The sequence below is a fragment of the Akebia trifoliata genome, chromosome 5 (assembly GCF_017979445.1).
Source record: "Akebia trifoliata isolate Shusen 1 chromosome 5, ASM1797944v1, whole genome shotgun sequence".
Taxonomy (NCBI): Eukaryota; Viridiplantae; Streptophyta; class Magnoliopsida; order Ranunculales; family Lardizabalaceae; genus Akebia; species Akebia trifoliata.
In genome coordinates, this window is record NC_141379.1 from 6,485,974 (window position 1) to 6,498,180 (window position 12,207).

Sequence of the window (12,207 nt, forward strand, 5' to 3'; positions counted from 1 at the left end):
TGGATCTTGGAAGGTATGTACAATATTTCATATGTATCATGAAACTACGGAAAAAAAATTTGCCCGTTGGGCCCACAGAAATCTGGGATTCACTGATCACATGTACTCACGTGTATTAAATGGAATTCCAAATTTATAAAAGCGTCTCGCTGGAGTTACTTTTTAGTTACAAAATTACCCTCGTATGCTTGACGTGGCAAGCACTGAGGAGTCTGCCAGCAGTGTGAGCAGAAAACCGACCCTGAGAGTAAGACAAAAACCCTTCAAAATTTGTGAAGAGTGTGTCTGCCAAAGTAAAGGCCTCCCTCATTTAAAACAGAGATTCTATTGACACACCAGATTTTGTTAACAGTACCCCGTTCATATGCATAAAAGTAACGCACATCTTGGGGTGCTTTTAGTAAAAGTTGGTGTGATAATAGAACTCTCTTTAATGGTAGGATATTTTAGAATCACTCCTTATAAAATTGGTAATATTAGATTTACCCTTTTGTAAAATGCAAGATTAAACTTTTCCCTAGTAATCGTAAGTGAATGTCGCATTTTTTATTTTTTTATAATTTAAAGGTGAAATTTTGATTTTTTTTTTTAAATACTCTTTAAATACTTAAATTACTAAATCAAAATTTGGAAAATATCAAAATTCCACCGTTAAATGATCGAGAAAAAATAACTTTAACTTACAATCAATTGCATTTTACAAGGGGGTAAACCTAATATCACCAATGTTACAGGGGTGTTTTTAAAACACCCTTAATGAACATACTTTGATTTGAAAATCAACTTCTTACTATATCATCAATTGTAGTAAAAAATTAAAAAAAATTTCACTGCTCATCTCTCTATTTATCACTCTATCTCTCTCAATCTTCCCTCACTTTCTCTGTCTCCCCCTCTTCTCTCCTCCCATCACTTCTTCCAATCTTTAGCTCTTATAAAAACTTTTCACCAAAGACCCTCCTCTTGGTTTCACTCCAAAATCAAAATGGGTAGATCACCATGTTGTGAAAAGGTGGGCTTGAAGAAAGGCCCATGGACACCAGAAGAAGATCACAAGCTCTTAGCTTACATTGAAGAACATGGACATGGAAGTTGGAGAGCTTTGCCAGCTAAAGCCGGTAAATTTTGCCAATAATTTATCATGAATTATGAGTGAATTTCCTGTTTTTTATTTTTATTTTTTTATATTTAACTAATGTTAGAAGTTTGTTATTGTTTATAGGCCTACAAAGATGTGGGAAGAGTTGCAGACTAAGGTGGACTAATTACCTTAGACCTGATATTAAGAGAGGGAAATTCAGTTTACAGGAAGAACAGACAATAATTCAACTCCATGCCCTTCTAGGCAACAGGTTATTAAAAATTATCCTTAATGTATTTTTCTTCCAAGAATATCTAATTTGTGCTTGATTTGTCTTTTAATTATTCGTAATTCGCAACATTCTCTATATAGTTTTATTTTTTCTTGTTTCGTCGCTTAAGATAATATATCTTTTGTTTTACTAGAACTATTTATTAATGAAAATCCCTTAAAATTAATATTAACTACCAACATGACAAGCTCTTTGTAATGGGAGAGCATAAAGCTCGCACAAAGAGTATATATTTCTATTTTGGTGAAAGGGTAGAATCTGTAATTAAGAATTTTCTCTTTATAGTGGGATCAGTGTGATACTTGGATATATCTCTATCTTGAGGGAATCACGTAAAAATCTTTGTGTTTTTGTGTGTAATTACATCTTATTCTTATATTTTCTTGGATCGATTTCTCTACTATAAGATTCATATTGTAATGTTGATCGTCATGTTAATGTGGGTTTTATCTTGCTTCTTGATTGGTGTGGCCATTCCAAATTTGGTTAACTTATCTATCACAGCCCACCCACCATACATTTTCATGACCTTTGTTACTAATGGACTTCCTATCAATTGCATTTAGTGTAATTTAAGGTTTGATGTAAATAGTTACGTATGTCTTAATTACTCAAGTTATTGGAGAAAAAAAAAGAGTTTTAGCTGAAATTCAAAGATGGGTCTTTCTAATTTTCCATGATTACAAGATCCAATCGCTCGTTCTAAGCGAATAATTTACTTGGATCACTCAAACTTTAAAATAGGCTTATCTAAGATTATTTGGATCTTGAATATAAATTAATTTCTCTGTTTTTCCCCTGTTTTTTTTTTTTCTTTATTTGGAATGAAAATACTTGTATTGTTGATGGGTTTTGGGGTTTATTTTCTTCAGATGGTCAGCAATAGCTACACACATGCCCATGAGAACAGATAATGAGATCAAGAACTTTTGGAACACTCATCTTAAGAAACGGTTGGCCAAGATGGGTATCGACCCGGTGACCCACAAACCCAAAAACAATGCCCTAAGCTTGGCCAATGGTCAATCGAAGAACGACACTAACCTTAGCCACATGGCTCAGTGGGAGAGTGCCCGGCTCGAAGCTGAAGCCAGATTGGTCAAGGAGTCAAAACTGCGGTCCTCTTCGATCCAACCTCATATTGGCACGTTGGGTTTGGATTCGGGTTCGGGTTCGGATAAGCAGGTGAACAAAACTAATGCTTCTACAATGCAACCACCCTCCTTTGATGTGCTAAAAGCTTGGCAAGGAATCTTGTCAAAGTCTACAAAATGTGATGTTTCCGGGGCGGGCGACAACGATCTTGAGTCACCAACGTCTACCTTGAGCTTCTGTAAGAACTCAATTCAATTACCGGGTATTGGATTCTGTGAGAATCCAACCCATTCGATCCAAATCATGGGAAATTCAAGTACTTGTGAAGATGGACTAGTTAAAGAAGAATGTGTGACATTTAGTAGAGACCACCATGACATTATATTTTCCATGGAAGAAGATCCATGGACCTCAGAATCTCAGAAAACCCGACCCAAATTTATGCCCATGACGAATTTCCTCGATGGGTTCAATGATCTTATTCTAGAGAATTTGAACGACCCGGATTCATCCTTTGATCGGGGCAACTCTGACAATGCTGACCGAACCGATTCGGATGATTATGGGAATAAAAATTACTGGAACAGTGTTCTGAATTTGGTGAATTCTTCTCCATCCGATTCACCAGTTTTCTAGATTTGACCTGCTCATAACTCGGTTAGAGTTCAAAAAATCGCAAAAACTCGTCCGAGTTGACTCAGTAATAACTGTCTTGGCTTGCTTTTTTTTTTTTTTTTGGGGGGGGGGGTTACGGGAAGTTAAAAAAAAAAAAAAAAAGCAAGAAAGAAACAAAATTGTAAGTAGTGGGTTGGGAAATAAATTAGGTATCGATTTAAGGGCTTCTTTGTATTAAATAGTTAACTTTGGAGCATTTGTTAATTTAGAAATAACTATTATTGCGTATATATGTGGACTTATCTGAAGGTGAGGTGCATTTATGAACCGTCTTTACTGCTGTTAGTTTCCTGTCACATTCTTTTCATTTTGATTCCTCTCTCGAATTTATTTCTCTGACTTGAGAGCAATTCAATTCTTAGGTATGAAATCAGTTCGGTTTCTAAAACAAAATATCCAAAATCTGTTACCATGACAATTCGATTTAATCATAGCCTAATGATTTTCTAATTCGTATTTTCACATGGTCTGACGTGACAAAGGCATAGAACCATCGATCGATTTCTTGAGTATCCTGAAGCATCTAAAAAAAAAACCGATCAACAATTTTGTACCCTTGCCACGTCAAATTAAGTGAAAATACTCGAGTTAGAAAATCGTGGCTCTTATCTCACACGTTGAAGTGCAATAAATACATAAATTGGAATATGAGAATATTTTGAACCCAAAAAATTAATAATAAATAACAACATTTACATACAAAATCAAATTTTCATAGTGTATTTATTGCACTTTGACGTATGCCCTAAAGGCACACGTTAGCAAGATAAGAGATTTTATATGAATAAAAAATTAATTATTTTTGAATAGTCATTTACTTAATTATTGATCCAAGAGGTCTTGAGTCTCAACTCTCGAAGGTTAGGGTTGCACTTGAAAAAACACTCACGAGTGACAAATCCCACTTGTAACCTACAATGACGAAAATCATTATGAGCTTAATTTGTGTACCACCAAAGGGTTGGCGCATCCCGAATCTATCTATGAGACATGCAAAATTTGTCTCCAAGTCCAACTTCGACATCACACTCCACTAGCATCTCGTACTCAATCCTAAACTTGGTTCATTTTACCTGAGCTATGATCATATGTATCTTGAGACGAAATTTGTTATTGTTTTGAAATTTTTTAAAACATTTTCATTTACTCAAAATTAAGTTCACATTAACGACGAGATCTATTATTAGTTCTCGCATGTCCCCAAAAATTTAAAGTAGGTGCAAATTCTTCCAATTTGTGACTTACTATGCGGGAGAGCAGCTTCTTAGTAACGGTACTCTAACCTTTGTCATACCATTTGAAGAAGAGAAAACGTGTATATCAAGTCTATTTAATTGTATTTATCTCTCTTTTAGTTTGTAGACTTTGTAAAGTTAATTATTTACGTAATATTTTTTAAGCTCTCAATCTCGCTATGGAAAAAAAAATTATTTTAGATTGATCTTTCATTAATTAATTTCAAATTATTGAAGTCCTGTGATTTTTGAAGGTTATAATTAATCTCAGTTCAAGTGCACCATATCTAGGGTTATCAATAGATAAGGATAAGATCAAGATCGATTTGGTACCAATCTGATAAGGATTGAAACGGATCAGATTTAGGACTAACCTGATAAGTATCAAATTAGGTTTTTATCAATCTCAATATTAAGTTCCAAACCCGATCCAATGACAATCAAATCAAGTTGGGATAGGACATAACTCGATTAGAGATCGGGCTTTGATCTCAATATTTGTAATTTATTAATTTCTAACATTTTATGAGATCGAATCCTTATGAATTAGGGTATGTTCAATTTATATTCGATTCAATAAAATATCAAATCTGAATCTTATCAAATCAAATCTTTATCGTGATCTAAATTGTTGATCCAAATTTGAAATTATCATATCAGATTTCGAGTCATCCATCGATGGCCGCAGCGATATCTGACTTAACAACTCTATTGTATTTTGTTCAATTAATACTCTATTCTATATTCCAAGAACATCACTTTTGATCTTAACCCGTTTTATGTGAATAGGGTCAGCCGGTCAGGAAAATAAAGGGTTGCTTGCTAACCTACGCTACCAGCTTGTTCGTGGGGACATGACTTGCTAACCTACGCCAAAGCTTCTGTAGTTCAATAGCAATTACGATCTTGATTAAGCATGCGCGTCTTTCACGGAAACCTAACCCAATGTACTGTATTTAGTGGACTAAATCCAATTGGTACTATCTCTCATCCATCACCAATCAAGAGGTGGGCCCACGAATTTAACGCCCAATATCCATCAGTTAGTGGCACACATGGTGGTGACATCACATCACAAGTATTAAAGAAGCCCAAAAACTCACAGATTACAATTCTTGAAAAGAAAAAGATGTGTTCATGAAGTGTACCACACGTCTCAAGTTCTGCCTATAGAATTGCCCCTCCTCTTTCTCTCTCTAGTTACAAAAAAAAAAATAGACTTTTTCTATTTCCTACTTTGTTGGATACAAAATGTACAACACAAGAAAAGATGGGAACAAAAATACATGTTGGTAATATAGGATGAAAGATTTTAAATAAATGATTAAATACTGTAATTAGCATATATATATATATATAAGTTAAAATAATAATTTTTATTTGCTAATATCAAAATATACACTGACAAGAACCCAAAATTTTAACGAGTCTTTATTCTTAATTAGGGGCATAAATAAGAAGGGATAGAGTGCAACTCCATCCCTATGTCCCTCAACTTTGTTTGATTTACGTACCACCTATCATTTTGGTTGTTTTTTTAAGATACATCAGTGATTTCAAGTTCATGACATGCTCATGTTGCCCATCCTCAAGTTTTTGGATGATATAGAAATTCTTCACTCTTTAAAAAAAATATTTGAAATATCTTGTCTATGTTTTTAAATTGATCACGTACCCTCTTTAACCTTGTTGCCACCCTTTTTCTTAAATTTTTCTAAATATTTGAGATATCCTAATATTTCAAACTGATGATATGTTTCTCTTGAAATACTCAAGATTTTTCTCTCTCTCTCTCTTTCTCTCTCAAGTTTATATATATATATATATGGGGGGCGTTCAATGGCCAACTTTTTAGCAAATTTTTTGGCAAAACATCTTTCAAAACATGAGTTAGAGGTTTTGGAATGGGCTGATTTTTGGTGATGATGATCTCTACGGTGAGGAGATCATCATCACCAAAAATCAGCCCATTCCAAAACTTCTAACCCCATCAAAAACAATTTACAAAAAATGGACGGTCCACGATTTTTCAGCTGGTAAACATGGGTTAGAAGTTTTGGAATGGGCTGATTTTTGGTGAGGATGATCTACTCGCTGTAGAGATCATCCTCACAAAAAATCAGCCCATTCCAAAACCTCTAACCCATGTTTTGAAAAATATTTTGCCAAAAAATTTGCTAAAAAGTTTGCTCTTGAATGCTACTCTATATATATATAATCTAAATGGCACTACAAATTGACGTGGAAACTTTTAAAGGCTTGACGTCAACTTCAACGTTAAGTGTTTTTGTCAAAAGCCTTATTACAATGATTCATAATAACACTCGAGTGTGGAGAGAATCATCAATTGTCCTTAAGTGTATCACTTGTATCTAAAGAAAAAGCACTGATGGTTTTTTAATACAATCAATGTTACCTCGAGTGATTTTCTAGCCAATAATTATAACTTCTACTGTTATTTCAAGTTACTTTAACATATTTTTAGTTGGATATATTGTCAATTATCTTTACTTTTATAATGAGAGAAAGCGAAGTAGAAGTTGTTCCACACCAAAATTTGTGTGGTCATAAATGCCTACTTTTATATTTAAACTTAGAGTCATGATTTTCTAACTCCCCCTCTCATTTTTCTTGACGTGGCATCTACATAAAATCATAGATTTTTCTCGAGATACACAATTGCATATATTTATAGGAATTTTGTAATTATGTATCCCGAGAAAATCTATGATTCTACTCACATGCCACATCAAGACATTAGATAGGGAGTATGTCAGAGAGGGAGTCAGGTTATCATTATTTTTAAAACTTAACATAATCAAGATTATTTTGATAAAAAATCAAGAAATCTTTTTCACTATTAAATTGCAAAGTACTACTTAGATTGTTTAGTTTTAAAATTTTAAAAATAAATATCTTTTTCACTATGTAAATTAAATAAAAAAAAATCTTTTATTTCAATATTTTAAATTACAAATAAACCCTTTACTATATGTGGGCTTACACATGCCACTTTCTAGTTATATATTTAAAGAAGAATCGAATGGCCACTTCTATTTTTTTTTTTTGTAAACTAAAGTGTACCTTAGTTGATGAGAGATTGCAAAGATGATCAAATGTAGATAATGTGGTTGGCTAGTTGACCATTGAATCGTTGACATTTTGATTAAATAATGATTGACGTGGATGGCTCATAAACCTCCCTGTGTCGACATGGAAATTAAAGCCGTAAAATAGTGTGCGTGGTTGGCAATGGAGCCACCACACATAAGTAAGTATAATAATGTCTAGCTGTAACAGTGAGCAGTACGCATGCGTGCCCAGCCCCACCATCATCGTTAAACATCTCCATGGTCAAATAACTTCAATCTTGTATTGGTGGAGTCAGCATTGACTTTGATCCTTGGGTTTCATCATGAGTGGTCCAACTTCACATCATGGTTTTTAAATTTGGTATCACGTCTTGTCTCGTTCAGCTCTAATATCGAGTTGTTTCGGATGAATTTTTTGATACGTTTAAGACGTCTCGTGAGATAAATTAAAAAATTGAACGCGAATCCTAAATCTCGGTCAAAAAATGACTTTGTACGTTAGTCTTGTTCAGCTCCAATACCGAATTAACTTGGACGATACGTTTGGATCTTGGACGAGTTAAAAAACCATGCTTCATATACAATACAACTAAGTGATCAGAAATTATTTCTTGTATCGAGGGATGAATTAAAAGTAGAAGATGAAAATTTGAATTTCTAAAGAAGTAGTACAATTTTCAAAGGAGGTAAAGTAATTTTACTTTAATTTAAGTTTCTAAAAGAATATTGCAACTCTTTTATGTTGAAATATAATTGTTTCAATGAAGTATAATGGGGAGTTTATGAAAAAATCTTACCCAATAAAGTTATTTTTTAGAGAATTTATGAAAAAGCATAGTTTGGGATGGAGATTTATAAAGTCCCACCAAATTGAATGAATCAATTTCATAGAGTATGCTCAAGAAGCACTGTTTTAGGATACATTAGGGCTTTCAACGGGCGGGCTCAGATATATGGGCTGAAATATTTTTAACCTAACACTATCTTTGCAGGCTAAATATCAAGTATTGGGCTAAGCTGGATTAGTGGGCCTAATTGAAATCTCTTACATGAGAATTGGGTTGATTTGCCAGTGATAAAATAATATGACTAAAATACTATATAAAAGTTAAACAGATTTAAATATGAATATATTATCCAAATTTAAACCAATCTTGGGTCCTAATTCCTACTAGGGATATAACTTGGTTCGATTCAAACTGAGAACATAATCAAATTGATAGTTTTGGACTAGTTTGATTTAGTTTAGAAGAGCTTACGCCTCAGTTATGGGTTTTAAAAAATGAAGAATCAATTAGTTTTGTTCGATTCTTAGTTCAAGACTTGTATAAAGTGAACCAAACCGAGGACAAAATTTTTAGTGATTTACTACTTTGATTTGGTTCTATGGCCATTTGGGTTGATTCAGGTTTTTATTTAGTGGAGTCGACCTATTCTGATTTAGGCCCAATCCGAATCAAGTTGGACCCCTAATTCCCATGGTGAAACGAATGTTAGATCCGATCCAATTGGGCGTGTGGTGTGGGTGAACCCATTTGCTTGGACCGAAGAAAAATTCTATTTTCTATGACCCAGAACGAGGATTCTTCCAGGGTTTTAGGGGTTTAACTGGAAAAATGTCGCTAGGCCTTGAGATCGTTAAACCCTCGACATGTCTTCTTCTGTTTCTAAAACCCTAGAAAGCGAAACTCCTTCAACACCAAATTCAAACCCTCCAAACGAAACCGAAACCCTAAAAACCCAAACATCAACAGAATCAAATCCTCCTCTCGACAGTGAAACCCTAGAAGATCAAACCCTACAAGTTTCAGTTCAATCGAATGTCTCCATCAATGAAGAAAACAGGGAAACAGAAGATGAAGAAGAGGGAGAGTGTGGTTTCTGCTTGTTCATGAAGGGAGGTGGATGTAAGGAGAGGTTCATCGATTGGGAGAATTGCATCAAAGAAGCAGAGAAGAACAAAGAAGATATCGTTGAGAAGTGTTTCGAGATGACCGAATTGCTTAAGAAATGTATGGAGGTTCACTCTGATTACTACGAACCAGTACTTCGGGCCGAAAAAGCGGTGGAAGAAGAAGCAGAGAATGAATTGGAGCGAGAAGCCATGGCAAAGGCGGCCAAACAGGAAAAATAGAGGATTTTAAAAAATTTCCTTCTTTTGGAGGAGTTTGTGTTATAAAGATTTTCAGAGCCTTAAGAGGTAATTAAGAGATCTTGAGCTTTTTATAGTTGAGGTTTACTCTTTTTAGTTCTCTTTGAGAATAAATAAATGTTCATTTTGTTACTTAATTCATATGTAAACATGATTTTTGACACCAATGTGACTCAATTTGTATTCCTCGATAAGTAGGTTTAATGTAGCTTAGAGAATTATTGTTCTCAATGCAAGAATTTTCTGTTATAATAATTGATTCGAAATGAAATAGTTTGGTTGAAACCAATTTGAATACAATTGTTAATGAATTGTGTTGATTCTCATAAATATGCAAATTTCTGCAGCTTCATGGGTTTCGATGGTTTTGAATTTTTTTTGGTGGGGGGTTGAGGGTGGCATCAAAATTTAATTGTTGTTATTGTTGTTGTTGTTGCATAAGATGATGATAATCAACTTTAGGAGTGAAAGGAGATAAAATGGATTTGGATTTGGTAGAAACTTTTGAACACTAATTTCTTTGTAATGTATGAATGTTCTGTCTCTGGTTTATAGTGATTAATATCTAGAAATGCGACAAACTTTTTGTGCATTATGTTATGTTTGTCATGTGATACCATTTCCTGGGTTCGTGGAATGTTCTATGTTCAAAATATAACTTTGTTTCTTCACAATATAACAGTGTTTCTTCACGGGAGCGCGATAAGTAGGGATCAAAAGCTACAATGAGAAAATTATCGAACAAAATTGGACATTTATACTGTTTATAAAATTTTAGTTTTAATTGATGATAAACTATTTTTGTTACATTGAAATCTTGGGTAGAAAATCTTGCATCATTGTTGTTCATCAGTTGCAATCTATGTTTTGCCAATTATCCATAAAGATAGAGAAATTGGTCAATATGTAGCCATAAAATTAGTATTTGGTGATTAATGTGGAGATGCGCATCTTAAGTATGACACAATCGGTATCTACTGATTAAACTAAAGAGGAAATTTTGCAAAACAGACAAAATATGAGCTATGTTTGATAGAGCTAAATATTGGGCATTTAATAAACGATATGTTCCTAGAATGAACGTGGTATAGACAGTAATGTTGAGATGAATGAGTGGTAGATAAGGAAAAACAAATAAAAACGAGTTTGCTTAAGAAAATATAATTATCTAATAATAGTATCAATAGCATCTACAAGAATAAATGAAGGTCAGTTTAGATGGTATAGGCATGCACAACAAAGACCAATGATGACGTTAATGAGGTTTGGTGCACGTTGAAGTTTGTAAAAAGGATAGAGGAAGGATGGAAACAAATTCGAGTCGGGTACAAAACATGCTTGACCAAAAACAAAAGCATAAAAAGCTGTAGACAGTGTTGAACGACGAATTAAGATTCATTTTCCAGCCCAATGTTTGGGATAAGACCTAGATGACGGTGACGATGGTGAAATCTATGCTTGTTTCTCGTTAATAGATTAATATATTGTAGGCAGCTCAATGTATTTAATATCCAACCAAAACGCACCATGTAGACACCCTATGTTGACATAGGAAAGGACGCCACTCTTGATAGCGACTCTGCCAAATGTTGTATTTGATATTGGTCATTGTTTGTGACCAACACCTAATGCTTCCTATGCTAAATGCAATATTTGGAATGGCCAACAGAATATAGTCTCTATTGAGATATCAAATCTCAACATGACCAACGAAATGTAGATTTTCTCTTGGTGAGAAAATATCTCAACTTAAAATTATCAAGTTGCCTTCACTAGTGTAGATATCTTTGCTACTTATATATTCAAAACTTAAATGCAACCTAAAGACATTTTGATCACTTAATCATCACAAATCAAAATCATCCATTAAGTTGCCAATACAAATTACCCAATCTCTCTCTCTCTGAAAATTAACTTGTTTGTGTTGATTTTTTGAAATAGCATGAGTTGCAATTCAAGTTGATTTGCATTAAAAGTGATACTATTACAAAAAAGTTAATGTGATCTCTAAAATTTTATATTTTTTCAAAATGCCATTGATTTTTTACAAGTGATAATGGACACACAAGTAACATGATTATTTTACCTAACCACTTACTTTTGTAAGTAAATTCTTATTCTTCTATTTTAATAACAACTATAAAAATCATAGAAAGCTATACCATCAGAACTTAATCAATGCAAGCATCATATCTGCCTCTTCTAGTAACATGGTTCTGACAGTAGGGATGGCTCAACCATAAGGCGACTTAGGAAACGGCCTGAGGCCCCATTTCAAAGAAGCCCTCCAAATTTAAATTGTTAACCCTATCTCATGTTATGAGAAGATCCTTGCCAAAAAAAAATATGTAGTAAGTGTTTGAAAAGAAGGGGAGGGGGAACTCTTATAAATATTTTAAGGCACTCTCAAAATCTAACTCCAACTTTTCGCTCAAATACAATTACGATTAATCCCCTATTGGTAGGTCTTCCGAAAAACCTCTCAAAAATAAAATTAAATAACTCATGAGACTTGAAAAGTTCTCACGATGGAAGGTCCCCCTAAAAAAAATGATTTAAAAGTGCCCTTCCACATTTTGATCCTA

The 12,207-nt window shown here is 33.8% G+C and overlaps 2 protein-coding genes across 2 annotated transcripts; both read left to right on the forward strand.

The window, feature by feature from the left end:
- Positions 1-867: 867 nt before the first annotated feature.
- On the forward strand, positions 868-3,209 carry LOC147401283 (transcription factor MYB106-like). Its single transcript, XM_086442495.1, has 3 exons — positions 868-1,118; positions 1,223-1,352; positions 2,246-3,209. Exons 1-3 carry the CDS (start codon positions 986-988, stop codon positions 3,102-3,104), a joined length of 1,122 nt encoding a protein of 373 aa, XP_086298621.1. The 5' UTR covers positions 868-985; the 3' UTR covers positions 3,105-3,209.
- Positions 3,210-9,054: 5,845 nt separating this feature from the next.
- LOC147401284 (uncharacterized) lies at positions 9,055-9,877 on the forward strand. Its single transcript, XM_086441566.1, has one exon. The coding sequence runs from the start codon at positions 9,122-9,124 to the stop codon at positions 9,602-9,604; it is 483 nt and encodes a 160-aa protein (XP_086297692.1). The 5' UTR covers positions 9,055-9,121; the 3' UTR covers positions 9,605-9,877.
- Positions 9,878-12,207: the final 2,330 nt, after the last annotated feature.

Excerpts from the sequence above, each read along its gene's own strand:
- LOC147401283 (XM_086442495.1), top strand. The coding sequence starts at position 986 with ATGGGTAGATCACCATGTTGTGAAAAGGTGGGCTTGAAGAAAGGCCCA. Across the intron at positions 1,119-1,222 it reads AGCTTTGCCAGCTAAAGCCG|GCCTACAAAGATGTGGGAAG; the intron begins GTAAATTTTGCC and ends TATTGTTTATAG. Across the intron at positions 1,353-2,245 it reads CATGCCCTTCTAGGCAACAG|ATGGTCAGCAATAGCTACAC; the intron begins GTTATTAAAAAT and ends TATTTTCTTCAG.
- LOC147401284 (XM_086441566.1), top strand. The coding sequence starts at position 9,122 with ATGTCTTCTTCTGTTTCTAAAACCCTAGAAAGCGAAACTCCTTCAACA.